Source organism: Halichoerus grypus, chromosome 9, assembly GCF_964656455.1.
Source record: "Halichoerus grypus chromosome 9, mHalGry1.hap1.1, whole genome shotgun sequence".
Lineage (NCBI taxonomy): Eukaryota > Metazoa > Chordata > Mammalia > Carnivora > Phocidae > Halichoerus > Halichoerus grypus.
In genome coordinates, this window is record NC_135720.1 from 20,066,915 (window position 1) to 20,091,069 (window position 24,155).

The 24,155-nt window shown below is 38.5% G+C and overlaps 1 protein-coding gene across 3 annotated transcripts in view; it reads left to right on the forward strand.

Moving 5' to 3' along the window:
* Nucleotides 1-374: 374 nt before the first annotated feature.
* The window catches only part of EPM2A (EPM2A glucan phosphatase, laforin), a 191,888-nt gene continuing 168,107 nt past the window's right edge, over nucleotides 375-24,155 (forward strand). For 2 of the 3 annotated variants that reach the window (XM_078054614.1, XM_036087700.2), the window contains exon 1: nucleotides 385-794. In XM_078054614.1, coding sequence (XP_077910740.1) covers nucleotides 494-794 — 301 coding nt within the window. In that variant the 5' untranslated portion in view covers nucleotides 385-493. Of the gene's footprint in view, nucleotides 795-24,155 lie in introns of all 3 variants that reach the window. The other variant, XM_036087705.2, reaches the window with a different exon arrangement.

Genomic DNA, 24,155 nt, shown 5'->3' on the forward strand with positions numbered 1-24,155 from the left:
GATCTTCCCCCAACTTCACGATTCCGCAGGCTGCTGTCTACCTGTCATGCCTTTTTTGTTCACGACCCACATAAACAGAATTTCGAGTCTTAGGGAAAGCTGACAGGAAAACCGCAGGGCTTCGGAGATGTTCTCCTCCCTTCCCTGACCCGTCCGGACTCCCTTCTCTCCCCTCCGCCGCGTCCCCAGCCGCCCCGCGGAGCCGCGCTGCGGGAAGAGGCGGCAGGCCCGAGCAAGTGTCCTTCTCCACGAGAGGACACTTCTCCCGCGACCGCTGCCCGGCGCCACAGGCCCCCAGCTGGGCCAGGCCCGGCTCCTGGGCCGCGTGATGCAGCCCAAAAAAGGTGCAGCCTCGCACGTGTCCCCGCCGGCGCCCCGGCCTCTGGCGACCAGGCCTCCCGCGCCGCCGCCCAATCGCCGCGGCCGCCTCGCGCTCGGGCCACGTCCGCCGGCCGCGGGGGCACCGACACCCGGAGCTGCGCCGCCCGCCGCCATGCGGTTCCGGTTCGGGGTGGTGGTGCCGCCCGCGGTGGCCGGGGCCGGGCCGGAGCTGCTGGTCGTGGGGTCGCGGCCCGAGCTGGGGCGCTGGGAGCCGCGCGGGGCCGTGCGCCTGAGGCCGGCGGGCACCGCGGCGGGCGCGGGGGCGCTGGCGCTGCAGGAGCCGGGCCTGTGGCTCGGGGAGGTGGAGCTGGCGCCCGAGGAGGCGGCGCAGGACGGGGCGGAGCCGGGCCGCGTGGACACGTTCTGGTACAAGTTCCTGAAGCGGGAGCCGGGAGGAGAGCTCTCCTGGGAAGGTACTGGGAGCTGGCGTCCGCCCCGAGCGCGCACCGGGGGCTCCGGCCTCGGCCTGGGGCGGCCCGCCCGTGCCCCCTTCCCGGGCGCTTTGCCCGCTTCCCCGGCTTCGAAAGCCGCCCCGAGCTCCCCGGGCGCCCCGGGCTGACCTTTGGCTGCGGGCCAAACTGTCGCCGCCCGCCGCGCCTCGCGCTCGGGAGGCGTCCCTAGATTCGTGCTGGGTCGCGGCGCGCCGGCCCGCGCCTTCGCTCTGTGACCCTCCGCCTCTTTCCCACACGCCGGGTTCCCGGGTGTTTCCTGGCGCGCTAGCTTCGGGGCCCAGTTTCCTAAGTCTCCCCACGCCCCCTGCCCCGGGTCCTCCCCGCGCCAGTCCCGGCCGCCTGGCACGCCCCGCGGCTCGCGGGTTCACGCCTGAGCTCTGCCTTAGTGGTTTCTGTGTCCTCGTGTCCACCCCCAGCTCGCTCACTAAGGAACGACCCCACCGCTGAAGCTAGCCTGTTCTCCGATCCACGGGCCACCCGGTGTGTGGTGTTTCTTTTCCTTCTTAGATTTGAGAGTGAACCAGTGCAAAGACATGGAGTGTTTCTCTTTTTGGATTTTTGAATGTATTGAGATATACTCTTATTTCCTAAGATTTTTATAAAAATAATATGTGCTAGTTGTAAAAAAAAAAAAAATCAAATTTCAAGGTAAAAAGTTGTTTCCTCCACACACCTTAAGCCCACTGCCTTCTGCCCAATATATGTATGTCTCTCTCTACCTATCATGTATGTATGTATCTCACACACAGATTGTGTAATATATTATTCTGTATCTTGCCGTTTCTCGCTTAACGATATGTTGCGGATACTTTTTAGTCACTCCATATAGATGTATTTTATTTTTTAAAAGGCAACAAGTTATTCTGTGTCTAACTAGTGCGCATTTAGGTTGTTTTCGTTTTCCTCTGTTATAGACTGTAGTAAGTAGCTTGACTGAAAGTCCCTGTATGGAGTTATCTTTGAGTATTTGGGAGTGTTGCTGTAGGGTAGATTCTGAGAAGTGAAATTGTTAGGTCAGAGTGTGACCATATTTTACATTTCAATAAGGACCGCCAAATTATACTCTGAAAAGGTTATACCAATGTAGACGCCCCCAGCGATGTGTGGATTTAGACAGCTCTTTCTTAAATGAGGTGTACAAAGCAGAGGATTGGAATATGTGTAATTCAATTGTTGTCTAAAGCTGATGAACGTCTCTTTAGAAGTATGTGCTACGGTGAGCGCTGTGAATTGTGTAAGACTGATGAATCACAGACCTCTACCTCTGAAACAAATAATACATTATATGTTAAAAAAAAAAAAAAGATAGTAGGAAGGGAAAAATGAAGCGGGGGAAATCGGAGGGGGAGATGAACCATGAGAGACTATGGACTCTGAGAAACAAACTGAGGGTTCTAGAGGGGAGGGGGGTGGGGGGATGGGTTAGCCTGGTGATGGGTATTAAAGAGGGCATGTACTGAATGGAGCACTGGGTGTTATACACAAACAATTAATCATGGAACACTACATCAAAAACTAATGATGTAATGTATGGTGATTAGCATAACATAATAAAATAAAATTTAAAAAAGAAAATAAAATGAAAGTAAGTAAAAAAGAAAGTTTATATGACAAAAATGGGCCATTTAGTCCATAACAATGTGGAAACAAAGAATCAGTAAAGAACATGAGTATTCTGTAATACGTTTATATATTATCCTTGTCCCACTGGGTTTTATGGACGGGTGGCATTTATTGTCATCTTGTATTACCATGCCTGAATGGAAAGATATCCTCACCAGTTTATGCCCTTCTTTACAGGGTACGACTTTTATTAATATATAACATTTTTTCACAATAAAATATCTAATAATTTTAATAAAAATTAAGGACTTCCCCCTCTCTAGTCCCCCTCCTTTTCTATTTTTAGCTTTTCTGATATTCCTCCCCAAGTTCTAAATAATTTGCTTATATTGCTATTTCTTAATGTATCAAGTTTAACTTTTCTCTTCTTAGATTTTCTGAGTTACTATATAAGTTATATATAACATTCTAAAATTAAAATTAGACAATATCTACTGACAGCAGCTGTGTATCCATAAATTTAACCGTCATACTTGCTGTGAAATATGAGGAATTTAAGCTCATTATCTCTCTCCTCCCTGCTGATTTTTATATTATTACTTTATATAAAAATTATATATGTATATAATTGTTGACTTGCTATTATGTAGAAAGTTCTGTGTTATAATAAAACTATTATGTAGGAAGTTACTCCTGTATAAGAAGATAAGAAAAATAGCTGACACACATTCTTCTCCTTCTCCTTACTTTGGCTAATTATTTTCTCTACATCGGTAAGTTTTATATAATTTATATTTTGTTTTATAATTGTTACTGTTCCTTCTTGTTTTAGATTGATAGGTTGATTCTAAGAATGGTAAATTAACAAAGAGTATTATGGGAAGAGTCATAGTCAGTATTTAAGAGTAAGGATTCTGGAGCCAGAATGCCTGGGTTCACCAACCCATGTATGACCTTGGGCAAGTTACTTAACCTTACTGTGCTGTTGTTGAAAGAACTAAGCTGGCTAATAAATCTAAAAGAATTAGAATAGGGCTTCTATTAAGTGTTAAATAAGTGTTAGTGATCGTTATCTTTACTGTTACAATTAGGAAATAATTATTTCAGAACCAAGTAGTGCAATTTGACTCATAAAAAAGGAAATGTAATTCTGTGACATGGAACAGAAGGAAGGAATTCTCTTACACTATAAATCATGATCAGATTTTACTTAAAATGATACCAGGGTTTGTTTTACTTCATATTCGGGTGGTGATGTTCTTCTACAACTTGTTTAAAAATTTCTAGTTAATTTTTTTTTTTTTTACCAGAAGCAGCACAGTGATCATCAAAATTTCCTAGCTTGCTTGCAGTATTGGATGAATGCAAATTTCTCATTTTTTGAAAATTTTTTTGCCTTGAAAAATTGGGATTCTTGTTCTAATTTTCACTGATGTAGAGCTTTCAGAGCACAGCTATCTGGGCCTTTTTTTTTTTTTTTTTTAATTGAACTCCTGTGTTAGTTACATTGTTTTGGATTGAACTCCTGTGTTAGTTACATTGTTTGGATTATGTCTTCCTTTTTCTTAAATATCTTAGTCATTTTGTTGAATTGTATCCTAAAATAATTTTGAAGAAACAGTAAATGGGAGATAAAATATCCGAATTCTTAGTTCCTTGAAAATGTCTTTATTTTGCCCTCACACTTGACTGCTCCTTTGGTATTCTAGTCTCAAATTAATTTTCCATTTGAAAGCTTTGCCTCAGTACCTTGTAGTACCCATTGTAATGGATAATTGTGATGTCAAACTAAGCCCATTCCTCGATAGGCAATCTGTTTTTTTCTTCCCTCTTTGGAAGCTTTACCACCTTTCCTTAAATTATTTTACCAGGATGTATCTGAGTCTCTTTTGTTTATATCACTTGACAGTGGGTTGGCTCTTTCAATTTCAGGAATTGTTTCTTTCAACTCAGGGAAATTTTTATTTCATTTCCTTCCCTGTTTTCTCTGTTCTTTCCTCTGAAATGGCTGTTTAGTCATGTAAAGTCTAGGTTCTTTTTTTTTTTTTTTTTTTTGTGGGTATCTAATTGCTCCAGCACCATTTGTTGAAAATTCTTTCCTTCCTTTTTTGATGTGCCTTTATTAAAATTCAGTTGCCTGTATTTGCACTGATCTATGGGCCCATTCTTTCACCCATGTCACACCGAGTTGATTACTGTAGCTTTATGCGAATCTTGAAATATTAGTAGTATGAGTCCTCCATCTTTGATTTCTTCAGTATCGTGTTGGCTCTTTTTGGTGTTTTGCCTTTTCATTTACATTTTAGAATCAATTTGTTGATATTACAAAATAGCTTGCTCTGATTTGATTGGGATTGCATTGAATCCATATATCAAGTTCAGAAAAATTGACATCTTCATCATATCGAGTCTTTCAATCTCTGAATGTAGAATACATCTCCATTTAATTAGGTCTTCTTTGATTTCTTTCATTAGTGTTTTGTAGTTCTCCACATACAGATCCTGTACGTGTTTTGTTAAATTTATACATTTTGGGTGTGTGTGTGCTATTTTAAATGGCATACTTAAAAACTTTTTTTAATTATAGATTTCAATTGTTCATTGCTGATACATAGGAAAGAAATTGACTTTCATATCTATTGATTTTTGTTTGGATGCTGGATATTGTAGTTTTTCATTATTTTAGAGTTTGGAATTTTTTTTTCTGGCAGTTAAGTTATTTGTGGATTAGTTTGTTATTTTTGAAGTTTATCTTGAAGGTTTATAAGGGCAGGTCTATAGTAGCTTTTACTGTAGGGCTAATTTAGCCCTACTACTAAGCAATGACCCTTCTATGTTCTCTTTTGAATGCCCCATGTATTAAATAAGATCTCCTCACTCTGATGGAAATGCAAATGTTTCCCAGTTCTCTGTGAGCTCTGCCAGTTCTTTGGAATACAGTATTCAGAAATTTATTCTGTTTGTTTTTTGTATAGCTTGCCATTTGTTCTTTGTATGGCTCTATCAGATTTCATCTTATGCATCCACAGATTGGCATGAAGCCAAAGAATCTAAGAAAGCTTTATGCAGATTTATGGAACTTTCTCTTCAAGGCTTTCTCATTTCTGGAATTTGGTCCTACAAATTCCAATCACCCTGTGCTCCCCAAACTTGGATTTCTATTTCCTTAATCACTGAGACCATTGAGTTCTATTTGAATCCCCTTCCTGTGTCATGGTTCAGAAATTCTCTAGGAGCAGAAATCCATGGCATTCATATTGTTCACCTTGTTTCTTTTTCCTCTCTCAGAGATTAAAGTCCTGTGCTGCCTTTTGTTCGACATTTAAAAACAATTGTTTCATACATTGTGCCATTTTTTTAGTTGTTACTTTTATAAGCAGGAGAAGAAATCTTGGACTGATTTTTGAAAGTTTGCAGGTAGGTACTTTTCCAGCATATTTTTAAAATTTTGCAAAAGGATTCCTGATTTTGTTGTTTATTTCTAATATAATTATGTGTATGTGTGTATATATATGTACATGTATTCATACACAGAGACACATACATACACAGTCTAAAATCTATATTTTTCTTGTTAAAATTAGATTGTTTTCCTTGGGAGTATCTTCTAAAAGGGATGATTAATAACTACACTAGGGTTGTTAGGAGGACTAGTTTATAAAGTGCCTAGAACAAAGTAGTAGCTATGACTTTAAGATAGCCAACAATTTATAGCAGCTGAATTTCCTCAGTCTTTCCATTTTCAAGATGAAATTTATTGATCTTAAAGGTAGTTTATGTTTATAGAAGCAACAGCAGTTATATATAATATTGGACTAATCCATACACTGACCCCAAACTATACCAGCATTGCCAGGATATTCTAGATTATGCTGCAACCTCCCAATAATTATTTGCCTTACCCATTTCTACTTGTGCTTTCTATTCCAGCTGTGCTATACCTTGGTGAAGACTGGGTTTGAGTGGAGGATAGATGGACATGTACTGCATAAGGGATGTCATCCATATTCCAGCTGAATTTGGTGGATAGAGTGCACTCAACTCTTTTTCTTCATCTAATTGCACAATTCTTTTATATCTTTAATTTTTTAAATTTAAATTCAATTTAATTAACATATACTGCATTATTAGTTTCAGAGTTAGAATTAATGATTCATCAGTTGTATACAACTCCCAGTGCTTACACTTCAAGTGCCCTCCTTAATGCTCATCACCCAATCACGCCATCCCCCCACCCACCTCCCCTCCGCAACCCTCAGTTTGTTTCTTATAGTTCAGAGTCTCTAATGGTTCAGTGCACTCAATTTTAATTGGATAAACTTTGACTAGAAGAATAATCTCCTAAATATAACCTTAGTCCTTTGTTTCATCTATTATGAGGTGAGAGTCTTTTTAAGAACATAGCTATGCTTACTACACTCAAAGGAACCATCAAAGCCATCATTAAAAAGGCAATACAGAGGGACCTGGTAGAGAGTTACATGAGAATAACTTAATGAGATATGAATGGCAAGTATAAAGGAAACTTTGAAGAGTGACATATGACATGGTCAAGAAAGAAAGATTTATTTTAGTAATAGTTTATTACTGTTGAATGAAAAATTCTAACTAAAAATTACGATAAATGAAATTTAACTCTTTCTTGGTCAGCTGAAATTACTGTATGATGATTTCATTTTAGGATGGAGAAAGTGGGGCCCAGAGAGGTTTAGCAAATATCCTAAGCCCACACTCTGCTAGCCTGTGGGAAACAATGGCTGTGGGAAACTCTTTCTTTAGGCAGGTGTCCTGATTTGGCACTTGGCAGGGCATGGAAATTCGGTGAGTGAATTTTAATATTCCATACACAGACTCTAACTCTAGGACTTCATAGATGAGAAGGAGTTCCTGTGGGCTGCATAAGATCTGGGATAGCTCTGGATTATCAGTGAGAAGGGAATTGACAGAGAATGAAAAAATGGAGAGGTGATTCGAGACTCTGTTTACTCCAAAGGCTCTCTTCTCTTGATATTCTCTCATCCCTCCTCCCCACTCCTTTCTCTTCAGAGCATTCACTGAATGTGTTCTATCAGCCAGAACGACCTGAAGTTTTAACAACATCAAGAAGGATATTCAAACCAAAACAAAAAGCATTCTTTTCCACTCTTGGATCAAAACCAGTTGTATCAGACAGAGGAGAATAATCCAGGAGCAGATATTACTGCAGTTTCTTATCCTGTCTCCCCCCGTACCTGATCCTCCATCATTTGCCAGAGAGTTAATGGGAGCTGAAATGAAAATGCTTGCTGCTTTTAGGTGATTTGTTCATGTCCTCTAGAAGCAGAATGAGGTTCTAATTTTAGGAAAAGTTAAAGAAAATATTGTTGCATGCTCACACAGTGGGGAAGGAGAAAAGTTATGAACATTTCTTTTTCAAAAGGTGGTAAAGCAACTACGATCTTAACAATGCTCTTTGGTGCTCCTGTGGAGACAAACTAATCAGTTGGATAAAGCATTAGTTTAAACAAGTATAACGCATTTTATGGTGTTTAATTTGGGGAGATAAAATGCATATAGTGGAGATTTTATACTTCATTAAGTATGTTTCTTTGTGTAAAGATAATGCTCATGAGTATTTGGGATGTGAGTGTGAATGAGGGAAAGATTTACAAATTGGATTTGTAGAAAGCCAGAGAATGGATGGATAGCTTAATGAGATGAGAAAAGTCTGAGGACATTTCACCTTTCTGTGAACAAGATGGGCTGAGCTGGCAGGTCAGGTCTGACTCACTGGGCTCCCACTAGGCGTGAGCGATGGCTCTGTGTCTCTGGGCCAGCACCGGTGCTGGGGCTTCCGAGCAGGAAAGCTCATTAGTGTTTTATTATTCCAAGATCATTGTCAACTTGAATATTGTTATCTGGAAAATGTTCTGTTTTCCGCTCCGATGGTGAGATCCTGGGCTGTGTCCAGCTAGCTCAGGTCTGTAATACAGCCAGTATACAGAGTGAGAAGCTTGACATTTTCAGTTCTATGACCTTCATGTTTTTAAATGTTAAATCATAATGTCACATTAACATACACAGAGCTTGATCCTGAATTTTCGCTAATTAAACCATAGAGAATTAGAGGAATGGTTACTATGAAATCATTTTCTTTTCAGTTTAGTTGTAAAAGGCTCTATATTATGTCTATGAGCAAAGAAAAATTTTATCAACATTTCACCTATGATTGCCAAAATTTCTGGACATTATAGTTATAGATTTTATGAACTGTTAGTACCTTCGGAAAAAGTTAATATGACATTTAAATTCATGTCTTTTGTCATAAATTATCAGTTTATCACTTTCTTCATTGAAATCATTAAAAATCTGTCTATTTGATGAGCATAACAACCATTACCCAGAACAATTCTAGAGCTGGAGAAATTTTGAACTCCCATACACATAAGACTGTATTTGGGGGTTACACTGTTAATTTCCATGATCTTAGATTCGGAACTATTCTAAATATCATCTGTTGCATTCTGAGGTTGTGCAGATTCTGAATGTTGAATACAAGAAGACATTGGTTTAAAGTGTTGCTTTAACACTTACTAGTTCAGAATAATGAGGAAACATTGAGCTAATACATGTGAACATTCTTTGTAAATGGAAGTAATAATTATTTTGTGCTAAAAATATTGACAAGATTTTGTCATTGGCTTATTTATGTTTATCATTTTTTTTTTTGTGATACTTCACATTTATTTGCAATGAAGGAGTAGCCCATAAAAATTTTATTAGAAAAGCATTTTACCCCTGAGCTGTGTATACATTTTTGCAAAGGCTTCAGTCTTCACTTACTTAATCTGTTTAGAAATTTGAATCTGCAATTTTCACTTGATGATGTCTTTTGATTGTGGTTAAAGAGGTTTTATTATTTTTCAGAGAGATGCACTTAGAATTCATTAGTGAATCAATCTAATTAGGTGTGAGGAATGTAGAGAGATATAGCCCAAATCAAACTTTAAAAAAGGGAACTCTTTTAGGTACTCTGCTATTACAAAGGTGAAAAAATGCCATGAAAATAAAAATATATTAATTTCATTAAACCTCACATTTTAGTATTGTTTAAAACCTTATTTTGGTATTAGCCATTGAGAAAGGATGTCTATAACTTTCCTTTCCTCAGGAAAAAACCCTAACAAATCAGAATAGGTATTTGATTCATTTATTCAACTCATTTTACACACAGTTTTGAGGCTCAGTTACCCACCTGGCATTGTGATAAGTGCTGGGAAACAACGATGAAAAATTCACAGCTCTTGAGTTTAAGAGGTTTACATTCTAGCTGAGAAAAAAAGGCTTATCATCAAGGAAGGACTATAACAGAAATCTGAAAATCTATATGCAGTGTAGTGGAGGAAGTTCATCCCCATAATCAGGAATGGGAGAGAGATTGCGGAAGTCTTTATGGAGGCAATAGAATTTTAAACTTGGTATTTAAAGAAAAACAGGATCTTCCCTCATTATTTTTTCTGTAATTATGAAAATAAAAGCAACACAATTATTCTTAAGGATCTGTCTGATGTGACTCCAAGAGGAAATTGATGCTCTGACATGATCTTCTATGAGTGAGAATCCTGGTTTTATTAAAGTGACAAGGGAAAAGCCAGAGTCTGGGGGTTCAAAGGCATTAAGTGTTTAAGCCTTTTGTGGTAGGACTCCCTTGGACTCCTGTGATGTGTGGCTGAGCTGTAGGGTTTTTGGTGAAGGAATGCTGAGGGAGGGTGCTGGGGGGCAGCTGGTGAGGAAGGTGGGAATGGGGACGATAGGAGGCAGAGGGGCAGCACTTATGGGGTGGTGAGCAGGGCCTTCTTTCTTGAGGCCTAGAGGACTGAGGCAGGGTCAGCCTCTCTCACTGCTTTGTTCACTTGGACCACTTTTCTTTTCTTTTTCTTCAAATGTAGCTCAGGTAACTCTCTAGCGAATTTTCTAGATACACCAGTGATTCCCTAACCTGATGGAGCATTAAGATCACCTGGTGAACTTTTTAAACATACAGATTCTTGGGTCAATCACAGACTTACAGAATCTTGAAAAATGGAGCCTGGAAATCCATATTTTTAAAAAGTTTTATTGAGATGTAATTCACATATCATAAAATTCACCCCTTTAAAGCGTAAAACTGAGAGGTTTTTAGTATATTCACAAAGTCAACATGAATTATCCAACATTTTCACCACTCCAAAAGAAAATGTTGTACTCATTACTAATCAATCTCCATTTCTCCCTCCCCCATCCTCTGGCAAATGTAGTAATGGACTTTCAGTCTATGAATTTGTCTATTCTGAATATTTCATATAAATGGAACCATACAACATGTGGCTCCTTGTAACTGACTATATGTGCTTCATTCATACTTTTATTGCTGAGTAATAATTCATTGTATGGATATACCACATTCCATTTATTCACTCATCAGTTGATGGACATATGGGTTGTTTTCACTTTTTGAATAATGCTGCTATGAACGTTTGCATAGTCATGTTTTCACTTCTTTTTATTTATTTGTTTGTTTATTTTCACTTCTTTTGGGTATATATCCAGAAGTGGAATTGCTGAGTCATGGTAACTCCGTGGTTTACAATTTGAAGAGCTGTCAAACTGTTTTCCAAAGTGACTGTATCATTTTATATTCCCACCAACATTGCATGAGAGTTTCAATTTCTCCATATCCCTCATAGCACTTGTTATTGCCTATATTTTTAATTTTAACCATCCCAGGGTGGGTGAAGTATCTCATTATGGTTTTGAATCGCATTTCTCTAATAACTGATAGATAATGTTGAACATCTTTTCATGTTCTTATTGGCCATATGTCAACCAGAGGATACTCATTTGTGAGTGTATCTTCTTGGAAAAATACCTGTTTATATCATTGTCCATCTTTAATTGGGTTATTTGCCTTTCAATTGTTGTGTTGTAAGAGTCCATGTTTTTTAAAAATCTACCTCTGGTGGCTATACAGATAAGACTTGGATGGACAATAGGAAACTAGGGTTGGCAGCTGACATACCTAACTTGGGCTGAACATTGAAGCCTTTACCTTGAGATGCATGAATTAGTTTTGTATAGTACTTTATTTTGTTGTTTAGTAAACAAGTAAGGCAATATGATTTAATGGAATTATCTGTTAGGTACATTTATCTTCCTTGGCCAGCTATTACCAAGTTCATCTTTCTGTGCACTACCATTAAGTGTAAGTGCTTTGTGAGCCTCTTTCCTCAGATCACCTCTTATCTTAAGCTACATTCTTCCTTTGAAGGATTGTCTCCAATCTTGTGATGATATAGCCCTAGCTCTCATCTCTTTTCTGGACTAATATATTCTATTGTCTATAAGACTTTCTCATCTGGATGTCCTGTAAGTACTATAAACTCAATATATCAAAACCTCAACTACTGATCAGCCTTCACAAAGCTTTTTTTTTTCAGTGTTCCTGATTTAAAGACACTAGCTCAGTCACTTAAGTATGTGGAAGCATAACTTCTTAGGCTGAGCTGATTGCATGATGAACCCCTGAGGTATGCCAAGCATTTCCTAGTCCACATCCTTAAGAGATTTTGATTTAATAGTTCTGGGATTGGCCAGGGAATAAGAATTTTACAGTTTCCCCAGTTGCTTTTGATAACCAGCTGGTTTGGGAGGTCACTGTAAAAGATTCTGTAAATTGAAATATCTTAATGTCCCCCCCCCCCCCCCCCCCCCGCCAGCTACCTTTTTATTTTCATCCTGCTGCCTCAGTTATGGTTTGGTTCCTTGGTATTTCAGTGGCCTTTTACATGATCTAACTACTTTGTGTCCTTTCTCTATTCAATCTTTCCTCCACCCTGCTACCAGAATTATCTTTCTAAAATACAGAGTGGATGATGTCACATGTGCAATTAAAAATTATTTGATGAGTTCTTGTTTCGTATAAAATAAATCTAAACTTCTTACTATGCCATTTGAGGCTCCTCACTATTACCTACTTCTGTCTGCACTTCTTCCACTTCCTGAAAACAGTCTAAGTTTCAGCCACCCAGACTCTTATTTTCCCCCACCATTTCATGCAACTCTTTGATAGTGCTCTGCCCTTTCCTTCAGTTTCTGTCACAACGTGGCAGTCTTAGGTCTGCAATGAACCATGCTACATTGTTCCATTGGCTTTGGTGGAATAATGAAAACCAATCAGAGGTAGCTTCTTCAAATAATTTATATTTATTATACAATTTTTAAATACAACAAATGATTATATAATGTAGAGTTATCGGATCTTTCTAAACCAAACCTGATTAATGCACAATACTCACACATGCACATGCACATACCTATTTCTTTGGATTAGGGATACAGGGGATTAGTATCTTAATCTCCATGGGGTGTCTGTCAGGGTCCATTAGCGGCATTGTAGGAAAGATCCCTTTCTTTTTCTCTGGCAGCTGCCGAGGCCATCAGTGTTGATTGGATTCAGCATGAAGGCTTTCATTAGAGCCGCTGGTCAGAGACTTAACCTTCCAGCATTAGCAGAGGGGGGAGGAATAGTATTCACTCCCCCAGCTGGAGTATTTCTTACTGAGCTATGAAAATAGCACAGAGTTCAGTGAACTCACATGGTTTGGTCATATATATGATTAGTACATATGCTGCTTCTATTGCCCCCACTCAACTGGTTGTGAATTTTATATCGATTTAAGTTAGGTAACTCTGATGTGTTGATCCTAGATATAATTTGTATACATTTGGCTCTGATGGCCCCACCTAGGTGGCTGTAGTTTAATTTATATGTACATTAAGCAACCCTGACATGTTGCTTCTGATCAGATGTGGTATCCTTCATTGGACACAGGCCACTTTCATGAGTTTTTATTGATAAAATGCTATGTCAGTACTGGGACTTAGAGCCATAATTCAAAGTTATAAACATTCTAAGTACTTTCTGTCTACTTGTTTAATACATACTCATGGATATCTGACATGTCTGATGCCTACACATTCCAAGTCCTCTAGCCTTCTATGATAACCCTTTCTTTTAACATCCAAGTAAAATTGCTTGAGTTCCCATCTGACATACTGAAAGATGTTACCTCTTTCCTCTATGTTACCCAGAACCACCTTTCCTCAGCAGATTTGGAAAAGTTGGGGTGTGACACACTGCTATTATTTACCAATGTCCACATCCTCTCCCTGTGGGTGGATTATTCTTCTTTGCCCTGTTGAAGAAGAATATCTTTGTCATATGGCTTATTTTGGTCAATAAAATATAAGAGGAAATGATGTATGTCACTTCCTGTTGCTTTGCTGCACTGTTTTCTCTGCCAAGAGATTACTATTGATGTTTCAAAAGTGACTGCTCTGTCTGATGGTCCCAGCATGAAGATGATAAAAATGAGAAGAATGGCCCTTAGCCAGTCTACAGTGAACTCTAACGTGGGCAAGAAGTAAACCTTTGCTGTTCTCTGCCATCTGATAACTTGGGTGTTTATTATCGTAGCATGTCCTATGATCTAAAACAATGCCCAGCATTTGGCAGGTGTTCGTTAAAATGCTTGATGAATGAATGAACTTGAGCAAGGCACTTTCCAATTGTCTCAGACTGGTATATTCATACCCTCTGTGTTCCCATCTTTAGTGTGGTTCTGGACTAGTGACTTTGTAGCCCAGGATAGAAATGCACCATTGTCTTAAAGCACCATTTTTTTCTAAAAGACATTTGAGGAAAAAACCACATTATTTCAAATTGAAAGAGACATGTCATATAGAATAGAACACAAACCTCACAGGAGATTTTATTTGTTTATTTTTATTTCTTTAGATTTTATTTATTTGACAGAGAGAGAGAGAGAGAGAGTGATCACAAGCAGGGTGGGGGGCGCCAGGCAGAGGGAGAGGGAGAAGCAGGCTCCTCGCGGAGCAGGGAGCCTGATGCAGGGCTGGATCCCAGGACCCTGGGATCATGACCTGAGCCAAAGGCAGACGCTTAACTGAGCCACCCAGGTGCTCTCTCACAGGAATTTTTAAAGGAAAAATACAAGTCTTCAAAGAATTTTCATGACAGTAGGGTACTGCATCAAGCTATGTTCCCGAGACTCCTTGGAAATGTTTGAGAAGCCTTGATAATCTTTGAGTCTCAGTTTTCTCTGAAATACAGTGTTAATCAAAGGCTCCTTAGGAGAGGCTACCTGGTGTAAGCAGCAGTGAACTGGGAGCCAGCAGCCTTGGGCTCCTGTGTTTGCTTTGCTGCTAAATATGCGCAGGACTCTGTCAAGGCATTTAATTGACTAGAACCTCAGACTCGGGAAAAGATGTACTCACACAATGCTCTCTGTACCACTGGATTTTATTTTTGAGGGATGATATATTTGAAAGGACTTTGAAAATTATTAAGCTCTATCATTCCAATTGAAAATGGATAGGAAATTCTTAAAATCTTCCCGAATTTGAAGATTTTATTTATAATTCCACTGGGTGGCAGTATTTCACTTGTACTCTACTATCATTCTATAGTTTGTATATAATCTCAAAGAAAAGAGTTTAATCACAATCTCATTCTCTCCCAAACTTATCTTCCCACTTTCTCATCCTATGCACTCCCTGTCTCCCAGAACAATTCTGAAAAACAGTTACCATCCGTTTAAAAAAGATTTAATGACATAAATGTGAAGATAATCACCCTAAGACAGCAGTTTATCCAGAACTTCTGCTTCATTTGGGAAGAAGTGTTAGATAGCTTAATTTTGCTCGGATGTAAGCAAATTACTTTAATGTAGGTAATTAAAACCAGTTAAAAATCACCTACAAAAATCTTGCCGTTGGCTTTTTGGGTGAACATTTTAACAATTATTTTTTTCAATAAACTCATGTAGACATTTTTGACTGATAATACCATGGATGCTTATTTTATCCTATGTATCATAAAATCATAAAGCTGTTGTGCTGATTCTTTTTTTTTTTTTTTTAAAGATTTTATTTATTTGACAGAGAGAGCACAAGCAGAGGGAGAGAGAGGGAGAAGCAGGTTCCCCGCTGAGCAAGGAGCCCGATGTGGGACTCGATCCCAGGACTCTGGGATCATGACCTGGGCCGAAGGCAGCTGCTTAACCGACTGAGCCACCCAGGCATCCCTGTGCTGATTCTTTTGATATCTATGATATGACAGAACACTTTGTCGTGGTTCTGTATCAGTTAATTGAGCCAGATTTTCTTAGAGAATTAAATCTACAAGATGAGTTTAAGACAAGTACCCATATAAAGCTTGGTAAGTGATTCCTTGCTGACTTACCTTGAGATTGAGGCTTCAATGTAAGTGGTGGGCTAGATCTACTAGAGTAGTCTTGTCCTGTAGCCTGGAAAAAATAAAAATTCCTTAGCAACATAATGGAATGCTAGTTTTCACTTATAAGGAGACCATTGATGCGATTTTTAAATGGCTGAAATTACTACATTCTGTACAAGAGAAAGTAGCTGCTTTGAAAAAATTAGGCTGTTTATAAAACTTCATGTAGATAGAGAAATCTTCATAAATGGTGATGTTTGAAAGCAAATTTTAATTTTGTGCCAAGTAAGTCTTTGCTGTTTTCAGGGAGGAAAAAAAGAGTAAGTTAAAAAAAAAAAAAAAGATGGTTATCTAAATTTGAATTGATAAGTTAATGAAAATTTCATCTCTTTCTCTGATGGCCGTAATTATAAAGCACAATTCCTTTTTTCTAGTATACATCTTAATGATAAGCTATATGCACTGTGTGCATGAGCATTTAAACAATTTTTTTGAGGAAGGTTATCCATAGCCTTGCACTGATTCTTAAAGGGACTTATGACCCACAAAAAGTAAAAAAGAACCCTGATATTTCACCATCATTACATATTTTAAAGTAGCTTTAAAATTGCTTTAGAAGTCTTACCTCATCAGACAACAATCCTGATTTATATAAGGGGAAAAAATGGAGGAACAGTGCATCTTGGTTTCAGTAAAGAATTTTAGAAAAATCTCCCAATTTTTTTGGTCTACAAATTAGAAAGTGACAGCTGGCTAATAGATTAGTTAGGTGGATTCATGCAAGTTGAACAACTGATCCTAATGTGCCCAGACTGATGAACCAGTAGAACATGAGGGTGAGTGCAAGTGGCTTTTTACAAGTCACTTTATTCTAGATCCTTTCCTATTAAATCTTCTGATCAGTAATTTAGGAAGCATGCTTATCAAATTTCCTGATAAGAGATACCCGGGAGAGATAGTGGCTGTTTTGTTTGAGAGAAGCACTATTCAAAATATGGAGTCCCCAAAGTAGGAATAAACCAAGAAGAAAATAAAAGTCAAGTCTTAATATTTGCATTAATAAGTTATTGTATAAAAATAGAGAACTAGAGAAGTTTGCCTTGAGAACAATTCAAAGTGAAAAGATTTGGGAGTTTCAGTTGGTTTTAGGGAGAAGCCGGCATGGTTTGGGCACAAATTGGTCAGAATTTATAAAGTAGGTGAGTTGCCAGAAAAACCAGGGTTCCAACTTGTCTTTGGAACATGAGCCCACGTGGAGTTACTGTTATTGTGGTCTTGTCTGGAAACATACAGGTCTGAACAAAGCTGTTGTTGAAACAGTTTGAGCTCATTTTGGGATATACCTGTTTTGTAAGTCAGTGTACAGTTTGCAAACAGACAAGAAGGACTGGGAGAGATACAAGAGAGGAGTAATAGTAGTTAAGAGTTCTTATTGAACACCAGCTGTGGTAGGCCCTCTGTTAAATCCTTTAAATGGATTATCTAAGAGACTTCCCTCACAACAACCCTGTGAAGTAGATAGTACTAGGATTCCTTTTTCAGAAATGAGACAGTGGAGGCACAGATTGCTTAAATGAATTTCTCATTACTATTTACAGACAGTAAGTAGTAGAGCTTGGAATGGAGTCCCAGTCTGGATCATGAGCCCATGCATTTAATTGCTCTACTAGACTGCCTTCTAGAAGAGGAGTATTACGGAGCCAACAGGGGAAAGATTTAACAGAGAGCGGTCACTATCTTTAAATGCTGCAGGCAGGTAAAGAAAGATAAAAAATGAATCTGACAGGAGATGACTTCAAGTTTTTTCAGTGGAGTGTTGAGGGCAGATGTCAGATTGTAGTGCCCTGAAGAATAAATATCGAAGGAGGGTATATCTGGTGAGGACAGGGCGGGTCAGGGGAAAGATGAGTTATAAGAGATGATGGCGGGGCAGCCCACAGGAAAACTGGAAGTGGAGGCGTGGGGGAGGTTTATGGCTAGAAATGGAAGGAGGAGATTTTCTGTACAGTAAAGAGGTTCTACAAACCAAACATACCAGGAACTAGACAAATAATCTGTTGTCTTTTGTGCAATTTTCAAGAGTGTAAAGTACATTAAAATGCTTTTAGTTTTGGGGCGCCTGGGTGGCTCAGTGGGTTAAGCACTTGACTCTTGGTTTCGGCTCTGCTCATGATCTCAGGATTGTGAGATCAAGCCTGAGTTGGGCTCTGTGCTCAGTGGTGAAGTCCACTTGGGATTCTCACCCTCTTGCTCTGCCCCTCCCCATGTGCGCACACATACATGCACACACACACACTCTCTCTCTCTGTCATAAATAGATACATAAATCTTTTAAAAATTTTAGGGGTGCCTGGGTGGTTCAGTTGGTTAAGTGTCTGCCTTCGGCTCAGGTCATGATCCCAGGGCCCTGGGACCGAGCCCCACATCAGGCCCCCTGCTCAGTGGGGGAGTCTGCTTCTCCCTCTCCCTCTGCCTGCCGCTCCCCCACCCCCACCTGTGTTCTCTCTCTGTCTCTCCCTATCAAATAAATAAATAAAATCTTTAAAAAAATGCTTTTAGTTTTACTGTTGATTTCTTTAAAAATACTTTACAATTCACATTTAATGCATTGGATACTTTTGAATGAAATCAGTTTTGAATGAATGAAATGTGGTTTCTCCTGTAAAGTGGTTTGCTGGAGAAAGATGACTTGCTTAGACCCATCACAATCACCATCAGTGGCCTAATTAGCATTTGTTTCCCCCTTACTTTCCTTGTCTAAAAGAATCCTGATTTGTCTTGGTAGCGCGGGGGGATGGATCATTATTGTGTTAATATGTGTGGTGCTCTGATTCCCCCCCCTCCACCCCCCAGCAGTTGGTTTAAGGATAGCTGTGTCACCTAGTTCTGGCTAATGAGATGTAAGAAGTCTTTTAGGTGAGGTTCCCAGGAAAGCTTTCACTTTTCTCATGAAGAGGAACAGAGATTCTTTGTCCTTTTTCATGGCTAGGAAGTGAAGTATCCAGACATGATGCCTAGAGGTCACCCTTTGAACATGAGGTGACAAGTATGACAACAAGGTCAATGTGTGAAGGATGGCAAAGCAGACATTTAGAAAGCACTTGGTATTACATCAGTTCTGGGCGGCCTGGCTTTACACTTCTCGTTGTGTGAGAGATAGACCTGTATTCATTGAAGTCACTGTTGGTCAGATTTTGTGTGGCTTGCATCAAAGTCCTGAGTCAAGCAAAGACCTTCTTCAGCTGTTTCTTGTACAGATGTAGTTTATGGCTATGGTAACTTTTAAGATAATCTTTCTGATTGACCCTCTTTTTTTTTTTTTTTTTACAGCCTACAATGTCTCATTAAAAGGGTTGAAAACAATATGGCTTATCAATTTCAGAAACAATTTAGTCTTTAAAAATTATGTCTGACCACTCTATTCTCTATTTTAATTAGCTGTGCATTTCTAATTTCCAGTAACTAGAGTAGTGCCTACATGATATTTGCATCAACTCTATCATATCAAAAGATATTTGTGCTGTGGAAGAAACCAAGTCATAAAGCCATGAAAGATGGTTTTCACTTCAGAACTAGGTCAGTTCAAGGGAATGTTTTATTAAACCATTTGTTTCACATTCTAGATAATCTTAATTGAAGAGAGATTTTATGCCAAAACATTTACTTACTATGAAACTGCTGAAATGTTTGTCTGCCTGGTTAGGAAGAGGTTAAATGTAAAATAATCCTCAGTGTTCTTCAGAGTTCCTGGGATGAATAGGATTATTTTGTGTTCTTTGCATCGAAATGTTCACACTCTTGAGATATGGCGGTTAGGGAAGGTTATCACCTTCTGCCTCCACATTGTTTGGCTTAAAGTACACAAAGACAGGCAACATGGGATCTTTTGTAGTGGGTGTGAAGGTATGAAAAATGAAGTAGTGAAATCTGGTTGGAAGCATTTTCTTCATATAGTGAGTCTAATATTAATATAGATGCTTTATCTATTTTTAGAGTATGACTTGGATTTGTGTTCAGACGATGAAATACAATTTCTAGTCATTTCTAGGAGTGCTATGGAGAGAAAGATTGACCTGCCTATATAAAACAACAAAAGTCTAGACACTACCATAAAAATTGTTTAAATGACAGTGGGAAAATCAACATTAAAAATTATTAGAGCAATTAAACAAAAATTTATTAAACACATGAATAAACATCTCTGCATGTGACATAGAAAGGAAATGCAGTATCCAGCAAATATATCCAATTATGCAGAGATGGAGCATTTTAATATGCCGATCTTGTTTAATCCCTTGAGTCATGGCATAATTAGCTACCAAAAGATTTGATCACTTCAAATCAGATGGTCAAATCTTTTGCCTTTGCTCTTAACTATCATCACATTGAATGAATTATTAATAATTCATTCTTGGTGCTTTGAGTCAAGCCTAATAAGAACAATCTAAGTTTCAGATTTTCTCTAAAAATTATATAAGGAGAGCTCTGTTATTGTGTTTAATTTTAAATAGAAGTATAATTTCCTGGTTATGCCATTGTTTGGGATACTTTTCAAGTGAAGCCTCAATCCTTGAGATGCTTCCCATTTTGAGATGTGTGTATCATCATGAATCACTAATTAATGTAAGTCTTCCACATTAAAAAAAAATCTGTCTTCTTAAATAATGGCTAGAGAAGTGGTAACTCTCTTCTCTGCTTTGGCAAGTCAGTTGTTTTACAGTGCTTGCTTAGCATTTGGTAAGTAATAAGAACCCACAATGACTCTGTATTAGGTTGTCTCTCTACCCACAGGAATAAACAGATTTGTTGCTATTATCTATTTCCTGCTTTGAATCATACTCATTCATACGTTGCTGTGCCCTCTGTTATGTATCCAAAGCATACCCTGTTGTCAGTCACACCTTGAGAGCCATCCCCTCCATCACAATCCTTTCTTGGTAATTGTGGTTCACACTGATCCAACCATCCCCGGTTTTCAGTCTTCTACATCCATGGACACGTTATAAATCTATCCTAGTTTTCTTTCCAGTGAGCCGGGTGCTCCTTACAGTACATTTCAACATAACATTCCAGTCACCATACGTTGAAAATGGCGTCGGAAAGGAAGCCTATTTGCCATTCTTGAATATTCTGTTTATGTGTTAGTATTTTATCATATGGTTTTACAATTATTTTCATCGTTTAAGCAGCTTTGTTTCATTCACTGATTGCTTTGTGTAACCTTTGTCTGATGAACAAGGGTTCATTCATGGTGGGGGTCATGTTTTAAATTTCATTTATCAACCTTACTTTACCACAGGACTGGATACATAAGCTCTCAATAATACTTGGATATGAACTGGATTAAACTCCAGAATATTTCATGTATATATGAGTGCATTAGTCTTCTTGGGCTGCTATAGCAAAATATTATAGACTGGTGACATATGACAAACATTTATTTTCTCATAGATCTGCAAGCTGGATGTCCCCGATCAGGGAGCCATCAAATTTGGTTTCTGGTGAGAACTCTTTCCGGCTTGCCGATGGCTGCCTTCTCACTGTGTCCTCCTGCGGTCTTTCCTCTAGGCCTTCATGGAGAGACATCTCTGGTGTCCCTTCCCCTTTTTGTAAAGACACCAGTCCTATTGGATTAGGGCCTCACCCTTATAATCTCATTTAACCTTAATTACCTCCCCAAATGCCCTATATGTAGATACAATCCACATTGGTGTTTAGAGCTTCAATGTATAAATTTGGGGGAAACATAATTTAGTTCATAACAATGAAGACATGACATATTGTAAATCTTTTAAGAAAAGAGCTATTGAATTTTTCTTTTTCTATAAGTTCTTTTTCCCGCCTCTTATGTGTTTTCAACCTAACTTGATGTAAGCCTCCATTTCACCCATATCTTTCTGTAATCATGGAAATTTCTCCTTCTAACGTTTTCTGCTCTGTATGGTTGGCAGGTGTTAATTTTTTTTTCTTAAAATTCTTAGCTAGAACTGATTAAGTTTCTTCTAGGAGTTTTACTTAAAAGATCTCCTCTGGAAGCTTGGCAGAGAGTGGGTCCAAGGTTAAGCTTTATTAATCACTTCTGCTGTTCCCCTTTTTGCACACCGCAAAGCTCACCTTTGAGAGGGCCAACACATCATAGCTGCCTACCAAACAACTGTCTCAAGGACTTTTGTTGATTATCTCATAGAATTTGAAGCATATATGAATGGTCTTAAGTCTGATTATTAATGAGAACAAATGAGGCCAGGACTATTATGTACAAAGGTATGAGCCTGCTGACTTGGAATTCCATCAAATAATTGTCTTAGGCTGAGTGGCTCATTTTTGACTAAAAGGGTTAGAGAAGTTTCTATGTCCAGATGTACTGAAAGGGTGATGTTTATGTATCCCACATTTCAACTTCTTATTTGCCATAACAATAGCAATCACCATTTATCATATATCAGATCTTCTACTTTGGAAGACAATCACACAGACTCATATACATATATACACAAGTACATGTGCACTTGCGGGTACACACACACACACACACACACACACCTGAGCCAGGTGTTTGATTCATTACCATAATCACCCTGTCACATTTGATATTTTCTTTCTTGATCCTCCAAACTCTAGCCTCCTTCACAAGTAGTATTTTCATATCCACCATAGAAAAACCTTGTTATTGCGAAGTCTAATTCCTGTTTTTATCATTGCTAAGTGGGCCACTTATTTGTGTTTGTAGTTATTATTATTTTTAATCAAAACCCTCAGAGCTCTTCCCAAATTTGTTGGGTTGTTTTCTACTGGATTTTTCTTAGGAGTTATTTCAGCTTTAACTCTAGGCATGGCACTCTTAACTATATAAACCTTCTATTATTTTATTTATTTATTTATTTATTTTAAAGATTTTATTTATTTATTTGATAGAGACACAGCAAGAGAGGGAACACAAGCAGGGGGAGTGGGAGAGGGAGAAGCAGGCTTCCTGCTGAGCAGGGAGCCCGATGTGGGGCTCGATCCCAGGACTCTGAGATCATGACCTGAGCTGAAGGCAGACACTTAATGACTGAGCCCCATCCTCCTATTATTTTAGGGCAGTACTGTTACGCAGGAATGGGGCTTTGTCCACCTGTCCAAGTTAGTATAGAATTTTCTTCATATCCCCGTGTAGTTATTGATTTCCTAGTTTTCATTAGCCAAATAACATTGTTTTTGCCATTAGCAGGAAGTGTTGCCTACTTATATTTTTCATTTAAGATTTGTGCATTTCTTTAATGAAATTAGATAAAAATCTTGTAAATGAAAATGTTCTATGTAAGTCTTGTATTATTTATATTTTCTTATTAGAGCTCATTGTTTTATTTCTTAACACTTCATTCTGTTGTGTGTGTGCAGAATATATCTATATTCTATTTATTCTACTATATATATGTAATTAGTCCCTATTCCTATAGATTTGGGAGATTGGAATCTCTCTAAGATGCCTGTGTAAGCAACGAAGGTTTACATCCTCATCGTCATCCTTGACTTTGCTTTCTTGCTTCTGCTCTGCTTAGCAGATGCACCTTCTTGTAGCCCTGCTTAGGCTACCTTGTTCTACATCAAGTCAATGTAGGCAAGGAATCAAGTTTTTAAATAAATTTTTATTAGTGGACTGTCTTCTCTCTCTCCACACAAGAAATTTGTGTGAGTGTAGTAGGTTATATTGGTAGTTGGGGAAGAGAAGAAGAGAGGATATAACAGAAGGGCAGACAACTTCAAATTAAATATTAAAATGTTTGCCTTTACCTGATCTTTGGTGTTCTCCTGACCAGCTTGTTTTGATTATCTGCTTCACCTTATGTAGTTTACTACCTGAATCCTCCTTCTCTTTCCTCTTTCTCCATCTTACCTTTCCTTCTTCTTAATCTTCACATCCTTTTTCCCCATCCTCTCCTTCCTTGATTGCATCTGAGTACCCTAGTCTACAAAGCAGTTCAGCTGTCTCCCGTCACTAACCCCAGCTATTTTCTACCATTGCATATTGCAATTTATCAAAGTGCTCAACTGGAACAAGATCCACTCTTTTAAAGAGGCAGTTGGTTGAACAAAAAGATTTTTTTGTGTGTTTTATTTTGTTTTGCTTTTGCCATTAGAAAGGAATACCAAAATGCCAAAGAGTTGGTAATGATTATACTATGTTTGTACAACTTTATGCACCAATAGCTTCTGAGGTAGTTAACAGATGAGGCATGAGAGAAATTTGATTTGGGTGAGTTACTAGCTAAAATTGGAGATTAATGTGTTAGGTTCAGATTTTATGTTCATGTGCTAGAAACAAAAACTTCAAAGTAATTAAACTCCAAAGAGGATAGATTCAAATAAAATAACATGAATAATAATTAGAATTTTATTTATTTATTTTTTTTAAAGATTTTATTTATTTATTTGAGAGAGAGAATGAGAGAGAGCACATGAGAGGGGGGAGGGTCAGAGGGAGAAGCAGACTCCCTGCT